Raw genomic sequence first — 20,101 nt, 5'->3', positions numbered from 1 at the left:
GCTCTAGCCGCAGCCGCCGCCTCGCTGGGCCGGCGGAAGGGCGCGTCTCTGTGGTAACGCGGAAGTGCGAGGGGCTGGCGGCGGCGCGTGCCGAGCCGGACCGAGCCGAGCCGGGCTGCGGTCACCTCGGCCTCCGCCGCTTCGGCCTCCTCCCCCCTGCAGATGGCGGCGGCGGAGACGCTGGTGCGCGGCCTGGCGCGGCTGCTGCAGGACGCGGGTGAGTGGCGGGCTGTGCCGGGCCGAGCCGGGCCGGAGTGAAGGCCCCGGTGTGGCGGCAGCAGCGCTCACGGCCCGACTCGCCCTTCCCCTTTCCTGCAGGGGACCTCGTCCTGGACGGCTCTAGCACGCTGACGCTGCTCACCCCCACTCTGCAGCACCTCACGCAGGTCTTCGAACAGCACCTGGGCTCCCGCAACCAGAACCGGGGCTTCGTGGCCCTGCCCTCGCACCCTGCCGAGACCGCCGCCATCCTCCAGGCGCAGTTCCTCTTCGACGTCCTGCAGAAGACTCACTCCCTGAAGGTCTGTGCCCTACCACGACTGGGGATGTGAGGAGCCAGGGGTACTGCAAGGCTGGCCAGTGGAGGTGGCAGGCACGGCTGCCTGCTTCAGAGTGGCCTTCCTTGGTGCCTGTTGACGCTCTCTTATGTGCATGCTGTGTGGGTTGGATAGCTTTCGCAGGGCTCTTGCATGGAGTCATAATTCAGCATGACAGTGTGTAGCTACTTCATCTAGGATCAGCTGTGCAACTCAGCAGAAAGTTTTTCAGAGTTAAAAACTGAGGCAGCAGGATTTAATTACGTTCTGACCTTGGTAAGGTGTTGACATTGTTGGGAAAATTATTACTTCCTGAAATGCTTGAGCAATTCAGGCAGTATCTGGCAGCTGAGTGCTCCCTGAGTGATGATTGATCTGTGCGAGGCAGCAGAGCCGGGGTGTTTGAGCAGGGCGGTTAGATTTTGTATACACCCACTACTCTGAGACCTTCTGCTTCTTATTTCTGAGTTTTATGTGCTCCTGCCTGGGCAGTGGTTCTGGGTGATCTGTTTCACAGCATGGGACATTGCTAGTAATGTGTCCTCGTTAAGAAGGCTGTAATAAAGGTAAAAGTGCAGAGCTAGGGATTCTCCAGAGGGCTTTCTGAAAGGTGGCATGTGTTATGAGGCTGCACACAATTATACGTGGCACTGGGGCACTGCTAGGAGGGTAGCAGAGGTGAAATGGGCCTGAAAGGGAAAGGGAAGTTAGCAGCTGTTCTTAGGTTCCACAGCTGTGCTCAGGAAGTGTTGTGGCAGAGCACTACAGCCTGTGGTGTCTTTTACAGTGTTTTCTGTATGAGGCAGGTTGGAGAGATTATCTGCGTGTTGTTGACAGGGTTTTGTAGCAGTGTGCTGAGGGTGGAGATTGGAGCGGGGCCCAGAGCCTGTGGAGAAACACAAGTCCCCTGGCAGGAGGAGGCGGGGAGGGATGCTGCAGTCAGGAGGGTGTTGTGGTGAGTGTTTGTGTTGACCAAAAAATGGGCTCATTCTGTAACAAGCCTGTAAAGAAGGGGAAGCTTCCCATTGTGGTGTGGTAACTGATTTGCTTAGAGAAACTAATAATTTATAACCACCTGATCAGATTCTTAAGACAGTGGAAGGAGAGGAGATGGTCAGGACACAGAGCAAGGATAGCATTGGAAATGAACTTGGCTAAAACTGATCATCAGAGCTTCCCAGTGCAAGCATCCCCTACAAATGGTCTTGTTCAATATGCAGCATTAGTGCTGGCAGGCAGTGGGCAGTGATTCATTGCTGCCAAGGCTGTAACTGTGGAATCTGTAGTGGTGAGGAGGCCTTCGGATGTCTGTTCTGCACCTGATGAGTCACTTCTGCGTGAACAAGGAGATAGCTGGCGGTGATGGTCTCTCCAGTTGTACCCTGGTGTCCGCAGTGGAAGCGTTAACTACTTCATTACTCACTTTGTCTGAAATACTGTTTATGCGCTGCCCGTAGAAGCATAAGAAGCTGGATTTAATAAGCTGCTTTGTGGTATGTGAACACAGCCTAACTACCCTGTGGTGAAAGAGCCTGTGGCTGCACTACAGAATGCAAAGATGAGGTCTGCAGGTACCTCGATCTAATGTTAACAGTGTCTTGGAGACCAACTCTATTTTGCATTGTATTTGCTTGCAATTTGCCTTATTTGACCCACTCTAGTGAAATGGATGTGCACACCTCCCACCAGTGTGCTAGTTCAGCTTGGCTGCTCAGTAAACATAGCTCCAGCAGTTAGATTTGTCTTTATTTAGTAGATTTGTTAGTAGTGACTGAATCCAGCTGTCAGACCTCCCTGTGGTTCTGAAAGTGGTGAAGGCCTGTGGGCAGGGGAATAGAAGAGGAGCTCTATGGTCTGGCAGACCATGGTCTTGTGCTAACTAACATGCTTTTCTTTTTGATCTCTCTTGAACTATGGTGCCAGGAGGCAGTGCCGATACCAGCACTGGGGGAGAGCTTGTTAGTGAACACCCAAAGTGGTGTTTAGGGTGCTGCAGTCAGTGTGTTGGGAGGGTTGTACTGCAGAACAAATCGAGTTTGACATGAGACTTCTTTTCTGATTTCTCTAGCTCGTTCATGTTCCAAACAGTGTTTTGCAATCTGCTGTGAAAATCTTCCCTTTCAAGTCCCTCCGGCATCTGGAAGTAAGTATTGGAGGCAAAACTGACTTTGAGTCTTGCTGTTTGGCTTTTCTTGACTTAGTTTTGTGGTTGCAGAATGCCTCTACTCATGAAAGCTGGGTAGGCACTTGTGGCTTCCCTGGAAGTCTTAAGTCTGAACTCTTGGAACGCTTGCTTGGGGTGAAGCTTGGATATGAGCAAAGGCTGGAGTGTTCGGGAGGCTCCAGCAGGGAAATGGGGGATCCCTTGCAGAGATGCGCCTGGGATGGCAGCTGCTCCTACACTGTAGTATTTTGATGTATGTTGTCCTTCCTCTCTCATCACTGCTGCAGTTGAGGTCTGTCCCTCCACACTGCCTCCTGGGACTGCGATTTGTCTATTCTCAGCTGGAATCTCTAACCTGTTGCAAATGTATCAGTACACTGGAGGTGAGTGTCTTTATACAGCCTGTGGGGAAAGTTGCAGGAGAAAGGCTGTCTTGATACTACAGCCCTTCACACAGGGAAGATGTAGGAAACAGTGTTAACCATCTTATCAATCCACGTTGTATGTGGCTTTTTCTCCATTCTGTGTTCTGGGGTCCTACTCCTGACTCGAACAGTGTTGAAGTATTCCCTGGTTGGATACACATGTGCTCTGTAGTCTCCTTTTTAGCTTCTTGAGAATTTCCGGCTCCAGCCAGTATTCGTATCATCTAGGTCTGACTGTTCTGTGTGTCTGGCTGTTTCCACGTTCAAAGGCCTGCAGCTGATTGAGGTTTATTTCATTGTAACTCAGCAGCCTTAAATTAGAGCTGATTGTCAGAGGGATCACTGTGCCCCAGTGTCTTATCTGCACTGATGCCCAGCAGGTTTCTGTGACATGAAGGCAAGCTCCAGCCTTGGAGAACTGAGTAGTGTGGGCTGTGCTGGCTGTGGGGCTCTGGGCTTCTGTCTGTGGCACAGAAGCAGCTGCCTGCTGGGGAACAGGGGCTGCTGGTAGGGAGTGCTTTGAGAGCTTCTTCAGTCTGCCAGAGCACGAGTTGTTTGGCTAAGGTGTGTGTATCTTACTCCTGCTTTGATGGATGTCTGAAAAAGGTTTTGTTGGCATGAATCTTTGTGCTTAGTGTTCAGAGCCTCCAAATTGTAACATGTTAGGTTAACTATTGCCACTTGAGTGTAGGAAGCAAAAGCATCTCCCCTTCTTTCTAAATACCTAGGTGTGGAATTCCCACCACCTCCAAATAGTTAGTGACATGAAAGTCACTGCCATTCTAGGCATGGCACAGTCTGTAAGGCACAGTCTGTAAGGCACAGTCTGCCAGCCTTGTTCTAGACTAGCTATTCTCCTGTGTTCATCTGCTCTTAGTGTAACAGCTAGTACTCACCAAGGAATGGCTCCTCACTTCTTCCTAGGAAATCATTTCAGCATGTGGTGGAGATCTGAGCTGTGCTCTCCCGTGGCTGGAATTGCAGACTGTGAACTTCAGCTATAACTCAATCACTGCCTTGGATGACTCACTGGTGAGTGGAGCATCCTCCCTGCGTGACTGAGGGGAAGAGAGGAGATGATCGCGGCCAGGAACTGGGCACTCCTTTACTGATGCTGCTGGGTCTGGGTGGGAGGGAGTGGGCAGTGTTAATTTTGCTGGCCTCTCCCATCAGGATGGGGTTTTCATGCTGCAGTGGAGACATTTGTAGGATCTGATCTAATATCTTTTTGTCCTCCAGCAATTACTGAATGCTCTGAGAGTCTTGGATTTGAGTCACAACAAAATCCAGGATTGTGAGCACTATTTAACAGTGAGTATCTCAGATTGAACACCTGAGTTTCCTTGTATAGAGAGGTCACTGCTGAACTGCTGTAATCATCGACCATGTGCCTGTTAGAATTATAACAAAGGATATTGGAGATGTGGACCAGCAGGCATGTGATTTAGAGCTAGTGCTTGCAGCCCTGAAACTGTTGGTCTGTATGTGCAGCCCCTGTGCTGCTGAGGCAGAGAAGGCAGTGTTCCTCATCTGCTCTAAGACAGGAAAGTTAGCTGTATGTATCTCTTGGCACCCCAGTCTGGATGAGTGATAAATACAGCCATATGTGCAGTGTACACTGTACATACAGTTGCACATGCAGTGCGTGCTCCACTGTGGTGAAGGCTTCACTGTAATCTCTGCAGCAGGTGGGAATTATTTAGCCAGGCATGGGGCTCTAGAGACTTGCTGTTTGGTTTGTTTAGGCTGCCAGTAGCATTTCCTTCTGGCTCTCGGAAGTCTCCTGTCACTTTAGAAAGGTGCTAGTCCATCACAGTGGCATGTGCATCTCTGGGGGATGGCACTGAAATTCGTGCTCTGCTGGCCTAGATCTGCTTCCAAGAGAAGCAATGAAACAGCTTTTGATGGGAGTTGGTGGGGCTCACAGTGTGTCATTCACCATCACCTTTGGAAAGGTACAAAAGGCCTTCTTTTGGTGGTTTAGTCCTTTTGCTGAGGCAGGGTGTCCAGTCCCTTCTTGTGCTCCTTTGAAGTGGATGAGGAAGGAGAAAGCTGCTCCTAGAAAATTAAGGCAGTTAGCTCATGTTGAGTGCCCCTAGACAAACCACTCCAAATGTGAATGTCGAAGTCTTGCTGCAGAAATAGCCTTGAGAAAACCCACTTGTGAGGCAACATTGATGGGGTGGAGAGAATGGTAGGGAGGGGTTAGTGCTTTGTCTTGAGTCCAATGTCAGGCTTTGTGCTAAGGTCCCAACTGATCTGCTGCTGCTCTTCTCTCTGAACAGGCACTTACAGAACTAGAGTACCTCAATCTGGCTTATAACTTCCTGTCCAAGGTGCCAAACCTTGGTATCTTCAGCCGATCCAAGCTGGTGACTCTGATCCTCCGCAACAACGAACTTGACAGCATTAATGGTGAGCCCACAAGGGAGGAGCATTTCTGAGTTTGAGGCCTTTCTCTCTTCCCTGGGGAGGAGCAAAGCTTGAAATCTTGGGCACAGCTATTTTTACTAGGGTTCAGTTTTGGGGGAAGGGAGTAGGTGGGAGATTCCCAAGTTATATCTTGTAGCATGCTAATGGCTTCTTGCTGTATTTGCAGGGGTTGAACAGCTAGTGAATCTGCAGCACCTGGATGTGGCCTATAACCTGCTGCTGGAACATGCCCAGTTAGCACCATTGTCCACTCTGCACTACATAAAAAAAGTAAGCACAAAGCTTGATGGGTTGGTAGATTAGAGGTATCATGGTCAGGGGGTGCAAGGTGGAGACTGTGTGGTAAGTAGAGAGGTTTGAAAGATCAGTTAAACTCTTGAGCATTTAATTTTAATGAAGGAAGCTGATGGGAGAGCCTTGGAGAGACACCCGTATTTCAGCCTTCATTTTTGGCGACCCCTGCTCAAGCTAACCTTTTTCCATATGTTCATCACCACCTTCTTGCTCCCCCTTTCCAACTTTAACACTGTCAAGTTCAGTAAAGATCCTCCCCTAATCCTGCTATGCATTTTTGTGTTCAGAGTAGTCTGAAGGAGGATAGCTGCAGTCACTGTAGTGCTTGTGAAAGAATATAGCCTGCAAAGGACTGTTCTATCAACATTTCTCAGAAAGAAAGCTTGGAGCCTGCAGGCAGATTAGGTTAGGGTATAGAATATTGCTACTAATAACAATTTCTCCATTTCTCCCACCCAGCTGCATTTAGAGGGAAACCCATTATGGTTCCATCAAAACCACCGATCTGCAACCCTTGCACATGTGTCCCCCAGGGCAGCCTCCTCCAATGTGAGTATTAGCCACGTGCCTTCTGCCCCTGCTGTTGAAGGTGTAGGGTGCTCTGACACACTGAGGAAAATGAGGGGAAAGAATTTAATAAACCTGAAAAATTATTCCAGTGGTGTAACAGTAGTGAGTGTTTTGTGTTGGGTTTTTTTTTTTCAGGTAGATAGTTTATCCTTAAATTTTTATGTGGTGTGCTGGCCAGGACAGACAGAGTTGAATACTAATCTCAGGTTTTCAAGACCTCAGATCTTAATATGTCTTCGCTGTCTACTTCACCAGTTTCTCTCACTGATGGTCCCCAAACTTTACTCTGTTCCTGCTAGATAGTGGCAACATAGCTGGACTCTGCAAAGAAGGAACTCGCTGTCTTGGCCCACCTTGCCTAATTACATGCTCCTTTGGCAGCTGTGTCAAAGGAGCATAAGAGAGCATCACTCTGCTCTCAGCCACATGTCGTCACTGTTTTCCTTGCACTCTGATGCTCAGGTCAATTCTTGGTAATCTGATTTTAAATAAAGAAACAGCAAAGACAGCGTTCTGGTAATTTAGCAAAGTAAACTTGCTTGCTAAGGTCAGAGGTGTTCCAAAGCTACACATTAGTGGCAAATGGTTGGATTCATTGTCTTCAAACTGCTTCTTGGAACAAGCTTCACTGAGCTCAAGAAGCTAGATAGACTCAGGCTAGAAGTAGGGTACAAGGCAAAAGTGAGTACCTTTCAAAACAATTCATGCATTGTAGCAGCATAACCTATTGTATCTCTTCCATGAACTGTCTTGAATACATTTCTGGGAGCTGTAAAGCCTGTAACAGGAAAACCCTTCTGGCCTTACATGCTATTAGGCCAGGTAGCTGCAACTAGAGGAGTGATGGATAGTCAGGAACAGGGTTGTTTCTGGTAGTCTTTGCAGTCTTGTGCCAGGGATCCCAACCCTAGGGTGGCCCGAAGGGGAATAGGAGTCAGCAGATGTTGTCCTGAGTATGTGCCAGCCAAGTGGAATCTGATTGCAAATGGGTCTCTAATTACAGTTCCTCTTGGATGGGGAGCCACTCTCTTCCTCGGACTTAATGGTAAGTACAGTTTCTGTAAACTGATCTTACTGGCTTTGGAAGTGGGAACTCTGACAGGTTTTTGCATGTCACGTGTCCCATTAAATCTGTATGGGCTTGCCTTGACTCTGTGACAGAGTTCATTTTGGCTCAGTCCATGCTGATTCCTAGTTATTGTTGGTACTGGCCAGTGTAACTTACTCTGTCCTGTGTAGCCTTGGGGAGCTTGGAGCCTTGCCTGTTTCCTCTTCAGGTACTATATGGTGCTTGACACTCGAATTACCTGTCAGCAAAACAAACAGTTATCGGTTTCCCGTCTGCTGTTTTTAAGAAGCCAGAGATTGAGTTAAATTGGAGTGGTTTTGATAAACAATCCAGTCAACCAGGCAGGATCTGTTGTCCCCACTTTGACTGAGGTGGTGAAAGTTTGGACTGAGGAGCAGGGAAGTTGTCACCCTGAGTTGTGGCTTGGTTACCTTGTCTCCCCTTTGCACTCAGCAGGCACCATTCTCTTCTTTTGGCTTTAGCACCTTCCGAGACCCGTGCAAAGTGTGTCACAGTCCATCCACACTTCTACCTCAGAGAAGACTGCACTGGACCGCAGTGCTCTGGACAGTTCCTGTGCTGCAGACTTCAGTGACAGTCAGTCCCCAGTGGAGAACGTGGCCGTCAGGCTCCCTCGGAAGAAAAACAAGGTCTGGGACTGCTATAACTTCTGAGCCATGAGCTGGCATGATGGGTGAAGGGGCTGCCTCATCATGAGAGCCTTGTGCAGTGGGATGTGGTCTTGTACTGACTGTGTGGTATGAGCCTCTACGCTGCTGTGTGTTAGGAAGGGGCTGGGCTTAATGTCAGTCTTGATATACTGTGACACATGTTTCATAGTGTGCTTCTGCACTGCAACAGCTATGAACCCTTCAGCTTGGCAGAGTCACGCATCAGATGCTGTTTTGGTTGTTCTGGTGCCTCCCAACTATTCTTATCCTGTTTGTTCCAGGGAAAAGTCAAAGTGCGCAGAGCGAGCATTTCGGAGCCCAGTGACACAGAACATGAGCCTCGGGCTTTACCTCTCTCTGCTGGTGAGACTTGTCTTCTTCCTCAGTAACACAGCAGCTGAGCTGCCCACAGTCAGAGGAATACTCTGGCATGTTGACTGTTTTCATACTTCCCAGGTTTTCTCTCTGCAGGCCTGGTCCTACAGCATCAGAAGGAGATGAAGCGCTTAGACAGCTTCAGAGATCGCTTTGGTGTTGACTGGCTGCAATACAAGAGACACCTGGAGGAGCATGACCAAGTACCTGTCATCTGCCGTAGCCGTTCTGCAGATGAGATCACAGGCAGACCTGCTGCAATGGACTTGCAGAGTGAGAGCTCTGACCCAGAGCAAGAAAGACCCCAAGTATCCCAGAAAGAATCCTGTCCTCCTTTGGATGGTACTGAGAAGGAGGAAGAGCCTGAAGTACAGCCGGATGAGTCTGTGGAAGAAGAACGGAGAGGAGAAGAGGAGGCAGATGAGCTAATGCTGGGGGAGGAAGAAGAGGACAATCCAGAAGGTAAACAGGTCCTTTCACTGCTGTGTTTGAGGGCTTTGGTGATGATAGAATAGAAGGATCAAATGTGATATTGCTGAAGCTTTATTGTGCTGTCCAGTATTGTGGGCATTCTAAGGACTTGGGCCGAGTGGGCCTGAAGGCCTGTTGTGTGCCCTGCCCTTTACTGTGTCTTGTTCGTCAGTGGACCTTTGTCAGCCAGTGCTGGTGAGCCAAATAGAAGGTGAAGGGGACCCCGAGCCAGACTGGATCTTCTTGCGAGTCACAGCTAAGCATGTGATTGAGGTGGAACTGAAAGCTGCCAGAGTCCTCCACAAGCTGGAGCTGAAATGCCTGCAGAAGGTGGAGACCTCCGAGATGAACTGGAAGAGGATGGTGAGTTATATGCTTCTGTGTGAGCCTTTGGCTTACTCTGTGTGGGCCAGCATTCTGGATTTGGGCTTCTGTCAGTACCCTGCAGGTCTCTTCCTAGCTCCCGCAAAGCCTGAATGATTGAGAATGTGTTTCTAACAGCATCTGTATTGCTTAGAGTACCTGTGATAATGCAGCAGAAGTCAGCACCAGTTCTGTTCCAAAGCTGGAGTTAAAAAGATAATGGCTGGACTCATTCCAGTGTGCAGGAATGAGAGACTTCTCGAGAGGAGCCTAAATTAAATGCAGACCTCCTTCCCATCCATTCCTCCCTGGGATATCATCCTGGCATTGGAGGACTGTGTGTGGATTGTACTTTTTCTTAGGCAGTGCAGCACTGAGCCCAGCATGATGCTTAGAAAGCTGCTGATAGCTCAGTGGGCAGTTTTCCATCCTTTAGCACTACCAGCCCTGTTTTGCTGTGTGGTTCTTTTAGAAAGGGAGTTTGGAAATCTCTTTTTCCTCATGGTGGGATTTTAACGTTCAGTGTGTGCATGGACATGTTCACAGGCTTCTCTGATACTGTTTCCCCAAAAGCTCCAACTCATCTTTTCTTCCTGCCCTTGTACCTCTTGAATGTTTGTGGCTTGGTAGTCTTCTGAAATACCTTTGTGAAAAGGTGTTTGTTTGAAATGCTTTGTTCTGAGCCTTGAAACTTACTGTTGTCCCCAGCACTTAGGAACTTATTTTGATTTATTTATCTATTTATTTATTCCCATTTTACCAGCCTCCCAAATACTACCAGCTATGAAGAGCTAATCAGGACTTACTAAATTAAGTGCTTATATGGCCACGTTTCAGCCAGTTGTAAACAAATGTAGACTGTATACTGGATGCTGCACCCTCTTTCTAGAACTGGTATTTTCTGTTTCCTGCAGGACCTGGAGCGAGTTTTCCCTGTCCTTATATTGCACTTCAGCTACATTCGCAAGGATCGGCAGAAGCGCAAATATGTGGTGCTCGATGACTGCCCGGAGCAGTGTCTACAGGTAGGGAAGGCTCGAGGGGGAAGCCTGGGGAGGGAGGCAATGTTACTGGAAGAGGCTGAGTTCTTCCAGCCAGCACAGGGCCCCTGTCCTCAGAGCACATGCGCATCTGCTGCCCTGAGGCAGCCCATGTCTGGTTTATAAGCTCGGGATTTATCCTGCTGCACAAATGAGCTGTGGAGAGCCCTGTGAGCATTGCCATGGGCAGTGGAGCTCCTGGAGCATACAGGGTGCTCTCAAAGAGAAAGCCTTGCAGTTTTCCCCCTCTTGGGGGGAAAAGTTAGTAGTTAAGTTAGTAATCCTTACTTGTTGTGCATGTGCAACATAACATTTCCTGGGTGCTGAGTGATGTGCTAGCCTGTACTTGGCCCTCTAGACAGTGAGAGTGTCAATGCTATGGCAGCTCCGGTCTTCACAGCTGCTGGAGGGACTCTGGTCTCAAATCCAAGTATTTTTCTTGAGGTACTGTTATTTAAGTACATTTAAACAAGTTGTTACAGAGAAGGCACAAATAGATGGGACCTTTGAGACCAGAATTCTAGGGAGAGCCTGTCAATATGTAGGCATGAGGCACAGACCTGCAAAAACGGGTGCTCTTGGTCGTCTGCAGTGAATCTCTGTGCCCTTGGCAAGTCTGGCACAGACTGGTTGTTGTATTTCACTAGCTGGGAAACGGCCTTGCACCCCTTGCACTCTGAAATACGGTAATGAGGAATGTAAGGAGACTAGCTAGCGTCAGAGGCTTGCTTTTATTAGGACAGTTATAGCTGCCTGCTAGCACTCTTTTCCCTGTGCTGCTACTTCTAGTGTGTCCTTGAAGTGTTGTCACCAGCTGTTGAGGAGAATCAGAGAAATCAGGACCAGGAAAAGGGATCCGTGAAGCTCCAGTGCCTGAAATGCAAGCAGGAGTTTTTGCAGTCCCTGGCTCCCTGGCATCAAGGTCCCTATCCTTCAGAGGTTGGAGACACGAAAATCCTGGATACCCTAGTTGCCTCAAATCAAGGTAGGGTGTAGTGCCCAGAAAAAGAGTGCTTGCTAATGCCCAGGCAGACTGCCAGAATGGCAGCTGTGGTGCAGAGCATTGAACGTATAGGAGATGGTTGATGCCTTGGCTGTACTGGAATTAAAACTGTTGTGGGATGTACTCTCACTTGGCCCACTTGGACTAGGAAGAGCCTGCCTTGTTCACTAGCAGGAATAAGCCCCTGTTTTAAGCTTAAGCAAACAGCACCTTTGTTGTGGGTGGCCTGGGGTATGGGAGAACACAGGGGTGCTGGAAACTGCAGATGGTCCACAGAAATCTGAGGTCTGGGAGAGGCTTTAAAGGTCAGGGAGAGGCTTTAAAGGTCATTTAATCTTGTCCTGTTGAAACCATGGTTAGCTCTACCACAGAGACTAGTTTGTTCTAAAGGGCTTTTGCTAACAGAGGATTCTGGGAAATCAGCTCCAGTTTTTCAGGTGGAACTTTGGCTGTTAGACATCAGAAGAGCAACCAGAACCCTAACCTAAGTCTCCCTGGCTGTGAGCTTAAGTCCTCTCTTGCTTCCCTTATAGGGAATTATTTATTCCTTTCTTTGCACTTGAGGGCCATTGTTCTCCTCTCATGACTAGCCCCGTCTTCTGTCCTCTAGACTAAATAATCTGAACTCTGTCGATAATTTCTTTCAGTCATATCTCATACAATGCAGTTATTCTTGCTGGTCTCCTTTTCACTTTTTTCCGATTTGTCCACATTTTTCTTTGGGTGTCTGAAACTAGATGTGGTATTCTGGCTGAGACATGGCTAGTGCTGAATAGGCATCTTCTGATTGCCAAGTTTTTCAAATCTCAGTGTATATTTGAAGTGGGGAGTGCCCAGCCTTAGCTTAGATGATGCTGTTCATTTAATGAAGTATCCTGGGATCAAAGTACTGCCATGAGGGTAGAGGTGCTGCCCTGGCTGCAGCACTTTCTACCATTCTGGGACGCTTTCTACCCCTGCCAGGGTAGTGGGAGTCCCAAGATCCAGCTGGGAGTCTGCTGTGGTGTGAGTGAAAGGGAGCATTCGGAATTGGGGACAGGAGGGATGAGGACAGCTGGAGAAAGGACACTGTGTGCTTGTTGTTTGACTGGCTGGGGATGGAGGTGGCTAAGGAAGGTTGGCTTGACTGGTCGTGAGCTTGCACTTCAATGGCTGTGTGGGCACTTGTGGACACAAAGTGGAGGAAAGCCAGGAGCCAAAGCTCTGATGTAGTTTTGGTTGCAACTATAGCAGAAGCTGGTCACCCTAAATCTGAGCAGAGCTATTTCAAGTGGATGTTGGCACTGATACAAAAGCTCTCATTGATTTGTGAGAGGAGGTGTGTAGGATATGATTCTGAACAGAGTTGCTCAACAAGCTGCTCAAGTCAGACTATAATTACTCTCAAAGTAGACGGTTTGTGGTTTGCAGAGAAGGGGCGGGGAGCAAAATCCTGTTGGAGAGCTGTTCTGTTTTTTCTTTATCCTTGACAAAATCTTCCACAGATGCTGCAGCAGCTGGTGACCCCATAGTCTGTCCCAGTTGTTCCAGTGACCATGTGGTCATCCTGCCTTCAGAGGTGTGCTCCAGCACACCTTTGCCACCTGGCCCTGATAGCACAAGTGAGGACCTGTCAGACTCCGTCCTGGAGGGAGGCAGCCAGCAGGAGGGCCCAGAGGAACCACCTGCCCTGGCCAGTGAGGGTGGGAAGTTCTACATCGGCGGGGAGGACAGCTCGGAGATGGATACCAGCAACAGCACCAGGACCCCGGAGCTGAGTGGCGAGCACGATGGCACTCTCCACTCCAGCTCCCGCAGTTCAGATGGGGGCTGTGGGAAGAAGGAGCTGGGCATGAAGAGCCAGTACTTGTCCCTCAGCCACACAGACACCAACGGGGGCAGTTTGATGGGGAGCTACCGTTACAGTGTTTCTCGTGGGCCCACTCCTTCCCAGCTCTCTTTGAACTCTGAGCCCGAGGAAGCATGGAATCTCAGTCCCTGTGAGTATGTAGGAGCTGTGCAGGGTTTAGGGGTGTGCACAGCTCGGTGTTGGGCTTTATCACTGGCACGTACAGGGTGCACTGCTTCCTGTTTAATGGGGAAGGGAGGTCATCAAGCATGAGCAGCAGTGACCATGGTTCTTGTGAGCAGAATTTTTCATTCCTTTCTCTGCTGAGTCCTTATGCCTGAAGGTAGGGAAAACTGAGTCAGCTCCTAATCCCTCTGACTAATGTCTGAGTAATAGGGTCTTGTTCTGGGAGCTGCACTGCCAGTTACAGACACACTGGGTTCCTGTGGCACCAGTGAGCTGCCAGTTGAAGCATTACCTTTGGAGAATAGTATGCGCAATTTCTCTGTATTTATTCTCTCACTTAAGTGCAGTGTGAGGCTGGTGTGTTTGTAGGGGGCTCTGGTTAGGGGATCTACAGTTACTTGTGCTTTCCTTAGTGGCCTTTGTGAGCTTCAGATGACAAAGCCTGTCCAAAAGAAGAGGCTGTGTGAGGGCTATCGTGCAAGATAGCAGTTTTTAGGAGGTCCACAAATGCTTTTTGTGAAGGGCCTTGGATTTCTGATGTAACAGACTGCCTTTCCTTGGGCATCAGCTTGTAATTTGGAGAATAACTGAAGTTGGAAAGGAGCTCTGGAAGTTATCTAGTCCAGCCCACCAAGTGACTCTACTGCAACTGCAGTCTAGTCCTGATTTGCAAATGCATCTGCTTCTTGATCTGTAGAGATTTCCCCTGGCCTTTCAAGACTGCTGTGCCTATGAAGAGGAGTTGGTATAGGACCAGTGTTTAGGATTGCCATGTCCAGTCTTGTTTGCTTGAAGTGTGAGAAATTTTGGGTGAAATCACAGAGTCCCAATTTAAAACTGAGCCCATGAAAAAATTCCTGCTGAGGAGAAGTTGATTAGTGTCATGTTTCTGGTGAAGAGCAGGCTATGCTGGGAATTGCGTAGGCTTGAGAAGTATTGTGGCTATTGTATAAATTACTTGGTTGTACAGTTGCATGACAAACCTAATTATGTTCTTAAGCAGTTTTATTGGTCAGTCCCCTTTAACCTTATCACAGTCAAAGTCAGAGTTTAAAAAGTTGACCCGAGCTGATGTCTGCTGAAATGAGAAATGTCTTTCTGACTTTGTGATAAAGAATTGCCCTCCTGCCAAATCTGGCAGCAGAGCAGTGTTGTCCTGTGACTGAGCATAGTTTGGAGATGGGTTAGACCAAAGCTTTGTACATCTGAAAAAGCAAGTGCTGGAGTGATGAAGTCCCCTCATGTCTCCACATAGAGGCCTGTGGCCCAGAAAGCCCTGGCTTTGGCTCTTTGTCTTGAGGAGAGACTTGATGGAAGCAGTTGTGCAGAGGGGGTGACACTTCTGCCCTGGTGCCAGTCTGCATGTTTGGCCAGGGCCTGGTCAGCAGGCAGAGTGCTAACCCTGTACTTTGCTCTCCTCAGCTGTAAATGGCATCCTGAACACAAGGGACTTCCATTCGGTGGATCATCGCCTGAAGCTGTACTTGGATATGGAGGTTTTTGAGGAGAATGCTGAGGAGTTCCAGTGCTTCCTCAAGGTGAGCTCCTGCAGCATCACTTCTACAGCTCCTTGGATGTTCTTCTTGCCACCTTGCAAGTTCTGCACTGGGGGGGGCGGGGGGGGGGCATCCCAAAGATTGTGGGGTGTGAAGGGAGCTGAAGTGTGTGTGAGTCAGTTCTTTCCAGGGGTGGGCAGGCAAGGGGCAGGCCAGTGCTATGACCCACCCTCTCTGAGTTCCAGGTGGTCATGGTGAAGTTTGGCCGACAAGGAGAATTCCTCTCAATTCTGGTTGCCTCTGATCTCAAGATTTATGTACTGGAAGTCACTGGGGCTATCAGGTGAGGAGAATGGTGGCAAGTGAGACCCTGCAGCAAGGCTGTGAGTGCTGGGTAGTACCAGCTGTACCCTGGAGGTGTGGTGACATGCAGAGGCTCTTCTGACAACCCCCCCTGCTGCAGTCTGATGTGGGAGAGGAGATGGGGCAGCCTGCTGCAGCTGAGGGCTGTGCTCTGTGATTAGGGGACAACCTGCAGACTGGCTGAAGAAGAATGACTCTCACTACCTGTCTGATATTTCCTATCTGGAAGTGGGACTCTGCCACCAGAGCTTGCGAATGGAGTTTGAGAACCCAAAAGCCTCCTACAATCTGCTGATCCGGAACCAAAGCTGCTGTGACCAGTTCCTGCAGAACCTGACATGTAAGAGTAGAGCTGTAGTGGGGGCAAGGGGGGTAGAGAATTTGGAAGATTTGCTCTTGGAGAGCTGTAGTAGGATGTATGTTGGAAATTTATTACTTGACAGCTCAGAAAAAACCTGGGGGAGAACCCCACTGGCATCATAACTTCCAGTGCCTGTCTGTAGACCAGAAACCCATCCTCAGCTGTTATCTACTGTCCTCAGGCTTGCAATAAAAGATGTTTGCCTTCTCCTTCTCTTTAGATCTCATGCAAGAGCTGCCTGCTAAGTACAGGAGTAAGGTGAATGAAATCCCCACTGTGGAAATGAATCCACAACACTGGCTATGGTAAGAACAGCCTCTGAGAGGTTAGGGTTTCAGATAGAAGAGGATGTCTCCTTGTCCAGCAGTGCCTAGGAAGTGTAGTAAACAGGAGCACAGGAGGAGGCACCGCTGGAGTGGCAGCCAGGCCCGTTACAGGTTTAAGGCAGCTGGCTCAGGTGCCTGCTGCACAGGGCGTGAGCCAGCAAAGGGCTGTCGTGGACTGAGCCAGGCAGGGCAACTCCAGCTCTCCTGGAGGAGCCTGAGCAGAATATAATGGAGGGAAGAAAAGTGGAAGGAATAGGGCAGCCTCTTCCCTTGCAAGAAGCATTTGGTTCCTAGCTGGTGAGGTGGGAGGCAGAGTAACAGGAGAGAGAGGAATTCTTCAACATCTGGAAGAGGTGGGTCCCTCTCTTCCCCAAGAGGACAGTAAACAGTGACTGGGTCACAGCAAACCTAGACTGAGAAGAGAGCGCTTCCTTGCTCAGCCCACTGTTGTATCTCCTCCAGGCCTCTGCTGGACTCCAAGACCACAGATTCTGCAGCTGCAGATGACACTTGTTTCTTCTATCTGCTGGCCTACCTGATCCAAGGTACGGGAGATCTCTGTGGCCAGGTGTCCCCCACCTTGTGCTGTCTGCTTACATGCTTGTGTTTTTAGTGTACAGTCTGTGGGAGAAGAGCTGGACCATTGGTCGAGATGGGGTCGGGGCAGGGGTGAGCGCTCTTTTTTTAGCATTGAGATACATAGGATAGCAGCATGCTTCTTCCTGTTTGTCCAGTGAGTCTCCCAGCCCCTTTCTGTGTGGAAGTCCAGGCTCTAGGGAAGAGTTGGACTTGCACACCAGTTGTCTAGTGACAACTCAGAATGGTTTCTGAGAAGCTGGAGATGATCTATGGGCTGGATCATTGCCCTGAACTGAGGGGTCATACACACAGCTGGTTTGTGTGAGGAGCTGATAGTCTCCTTGGTTAGGGAAAACAGAAGCAGGTGTCTGGAACCCGAGATTAGGTAGGACAGGAGCAGCCTGCTGGAGCCCCATCATATTCTGTTCCACGGCTTGCTGAGGGCCAAATGTGCTAAATATGGCGCTTGAGTCTTCAGTGAAAAATTCCAGTGTCTCAGCTTGGGCACTGACAAAAGCAACCTAGCTGTTAATCACACTGTGATCAATTTGTTACTGCTCTTGCACCCTTGTTTACCATTGGCCATTGGGGACGTATGAGAGAATGAGAATCAGAAAGAATCTGTGGAAAGTATGTTTATTGGTCTCCTCAAGCTGGACAAACAGCCTGTGGCGGAGAGAATGCATTTTTCTTACTCTACAGTTTTCTCCTTTTTTAGAGTGTGGTGCCCAAAACTGGACACAGTTCCAGATGAGGTCTCATTGCCAAGTAGACAGGACTAATCAAACATCCCATTTCTGATATTCCTACTAATTCCCAAGAGCGAGATGTGACAAGAAAAGCAACATGTTCCTGTAGCAGCTTGTGATCCCCTATGACCTCAGCCAGTTCTGCTAGTGGTTCTCAATTTCTGTGTGTCTAACTTATTCCCAAGTTCTTGTGCTTTTCATTTGCATCCACTAAAATCAGCTGGATGATAATTATGCTCCCTACAGTTTATCAAAACTACTTTGCTTCCTGCCATACTTACAATGCATCCCAACTTGGTATTAAAGTTGATGTGTGTGCTCTCTGTTCCAACCATCAGATATTTGCAGCCAGACGAATTCAGGCCAAAAAAGGCGGCCTTTTAGCTGGAGCTGCTGACTTTTCACTAAGGAGTAGTAAAGTGGTGTTTAAGAGGTCAAAGGGCTCGAGTGTCTTTTTCTGCCTCACATGAGGACATAGGCTGGACAAGTCTTGCTGGGTGATGGTTCTTCATATGTGTGCTCCTGCAATGAGCTTGGATAAGCCGGTCCAGCCCAGCCACATTTTGCTACCCTGTTCCCCCTCTTCAGTCAGGAAGCTGGATAAAGCTGTTCATCCAGTTACTGTTGCTGGAAAGGGTTTCTCTGAGGAGGAATGAAAAGCAAAGCTGGTTCTGTGGTGACTCAGGCTCTCAGCAAAGCCTCTCCTATTCCCTCGTATCCTTCTAGGGGCATCTGCTTTCCCTGTGACCCTGCTGAGCACCCGAAGCATGCTGTTTCTGCTGGAGGAGAATCACCAGTGGCAGGTGCAGCCCTCCTTGGATGCAGACCGTGAGGCAGAAACGCCTCCTAGGAGCAACATCCAGTTGAAGGAGAAGCAGCCGATCAGCAGTATTAGCAATGTCATAACCTATCGCCTCTGTCCATGTGACATCAAGCTGATGCTTTATGATGAGGTAAGCAGGAGGTGGTCGTGGGGCACTCAAGATGCTGGGGGTTGGATTGTGCTCAGATCCTGTTCCTGCCAAGAGTGTCTTGGGGCTGTCATCTTCCATCCTAACCCAGGGCCTTGCACCACAGGGCAGGGGAGCACAGCGAATTTCTGCTTTACAGAAGTCACAGAGGGATGCTTCCAGTGCTGGCAGCAGAGAGGGAGGAGGATGTCACTTAGGAATTGGGGAGAGCCGGCAGCTGCGCTCAGGAGTAGTGGCTCAGGGCTGATCACTGCCTTCCGGACTAGGCCCTGCTCATCCACCTCCCTCTCTTTCCTCCCTCCCAGGTGCTGAAGGTGGAGAGCACTTGGCACATCCGCACAGAGTGCCCACAGCTCCTGGTGGAGCTAGTGGAGTGGATCCGTGGGCCCTGGGAGGAGATGTTCTCGATTGAGCTGCGGAAGGCTGTGCACGAGGGACTGGAGTGAGCTTGCCGGCTGTAGTGCTGCTGTGCTGGCAGTGGTGCACAAGTGTCTCCCATCTGACCTTGCTGTCCTGTGGCCTCTGCTTTCTCTACTCTACTCTTGCCCCTGGCCCTTTTTGGTGCGGAGGAGGGGAGCACACAATGGTCCAGACTGCACAGTCACTCACTTGCACTGGGCTGGCCATGGAAGTAGAAGACGGAGGGCGTTCACTGTAATACTGCGTAAGCTACACAGTTTTAACTTGGCAGTGTCTGCTAGTCTCCTTCAGGGTCATATGGAGTGTCGCTGAAGGAGGAGGTGAGCCAGGCCAGAGCATGTTCAGTGGGACATGCAGTGGTACTAGGCAAACAGCAGGCCAGAGGCAGTTGGGTGCTGTGGTCTTTCTAGCAGGTATATTTGCTGCCTTCCTAGCTGTCGCAGAACAGCTGCCAGTATCTGCTGCTGATTTTTTTTTCTTTTCCTCCATCTTGTCCACGATTTCCCTAAAGCTGCCTGCTTCAAACAGGAGCCTGATTGCACAAGGGGATGAGGCACGTTGTACTAATAACCCCAGAGAGAGCCCTTACCTGCCTGCCTGGTGGGGCATGGCTCAGTCTGCTGCTGTAGTCTTTCACTATCACTGTGGAGGGAGGAGCTGTGAGGCTCTAACACAGAAATGTGTTGCTCATTGCTTAGGGGTCAGGACCCTGGTGGGCACTGGCAAGTAAAGGTGAGGCTTAGGCTTTTCTGAGCAGTCCAAAAGCAAGAGTCTATTTTAACATGAGTTTTACTATTTTCTACTGTAATAAAAGCTTATATTTATTGAATTGTCATGTTTTCCTTGTTTCATCCTCTTGCACTGCTGTAATATCTTTGTAAGGTCTTGCATACTTTGCAGCAGCCTCAAGGGTTCCCCAGCATCTCACACGGTTTGAGCCATTCTCCCTGTCCTGTTCAGGGTGGGTGCTGAGGGGCTGCTAGACTAATCCCCACCTGCCTGGCTCTCAAGCAGCAACCAAGGAACAAGGTCCAAACAGGATTAGTTTGACAGCAGGTACTGGTGGTGGTGTTCTCCTGTGACTGTTGTGCTCGAGTGAGCATCCTGTGGGCTTCCAGCCCCAGCAAGTTGCTTCTTGGCTGTACAGGCCCTCAGAGGCACATGCCTCTCACAGGAGCTACTGCTGCTGTGGCTGCAGAGGTGGAGTACCTGCCTCTACATTCCTCCCTGTACCAGGCTTTACTTTGTTCCAACCTCTCCTGCAGAGTTAAATGCAGCTCATAAAATGCTGCTGCCTGGCCTAGGCTTGCTGTGTCACAGGGTCTCTGCATCCTGCCCTGTGAAGAGCGAGTGGAGATGCTGCATGTGGTGTTTGATGCAGCTGAAGCTCCCTGTGGGGGTGAGCAGA

The 20,101-nt window shown here is 49.5% G+C and overlaps 1 protein-coding gene across 3 annotated transcripts; it reads left to right on the top strand.

Moving 5' to 3' along the window:
* The first annotated feature begins 71 nt into the window (after nucleotides 1–71).
* Nucleotides 72–19,522, top strand: STK11IP (serine/threonine kinase 11 interacting protein). 3 transcript variants are annotated; one of them, XM_074911183.1, is made up of 24 exons: nucleotides 72–217; nucleotides 319–521; nucleotides 2,605–2,679; nucleotides 2,988–3,083; nucleotides 4,050–4,157; nucleotides 4,365–4,436; nucleotides 5,411–5,540; nucleotides 5,725–5,828; nucleotides 6,312–6,401; nucleotides 7,426–7,467; nucleotides 7,974–8,141; nucleotides 8,444–8,525; nucleotides 8,634–8,999; nucleotides 9,181–9,371; nucleotides 10,286–10,396; nucleotides 11,201–11,396; nucleotides 12,899–13,393; nucleotides 14,851–14,966; nucleotides 15,170–15,267; nucleotides 15,449–15,627; nucleotides 15,869–15,953; nucleotides 16,437–16,519; nucleotides 18,029–18,255; nucleotides 18,579–19,522. In XM_074911183.1, exons 1-24 carry the CDS (start codon nucleotides 163–165, stop codon nucleotides 18,717–18,719), a joined length of 3,513 nt encoding a protein of 1,170 aa, XP_074767284.1. In that variant the 5' UTR covers nucleotides 72–162; the 3' UTR covers nucleotides 18,720–19,522. The 3 variants fall into 3 exon arrangements, with proteins under 3 accessions (XP_074767284.1, XP_074767283.1, XP_074767285.1); XM_074911182.1 differs by having other exon boundaries at nucleotides 8,619–8,999; XM_074911184.1 differs by lacking the exon at nucleotides 7,426–7,467 and having other exon boundaries at nucleotides 8,619–8,999.
* The last annotated feature ends 579 nt before the right edge of the window (nucleotides 19,523–20,101 follow it).

Source organism: Athene noctua, chromosome 7 (genome assembly GCF_965140245.1).
Source record: "Athene noctua chromosome 7, bAthNoc1.hap1.1, whole genome shotgun sequence".
Classification (NCBI taxonomy): Eukaryota; Metazoa; Chordata; class Aves; order Strigiformes; family Strigidae; genus Athene; species Athene noctua.
This window is presented reverse-complemented; position numbering and strand designations above follow the sequence as displayed.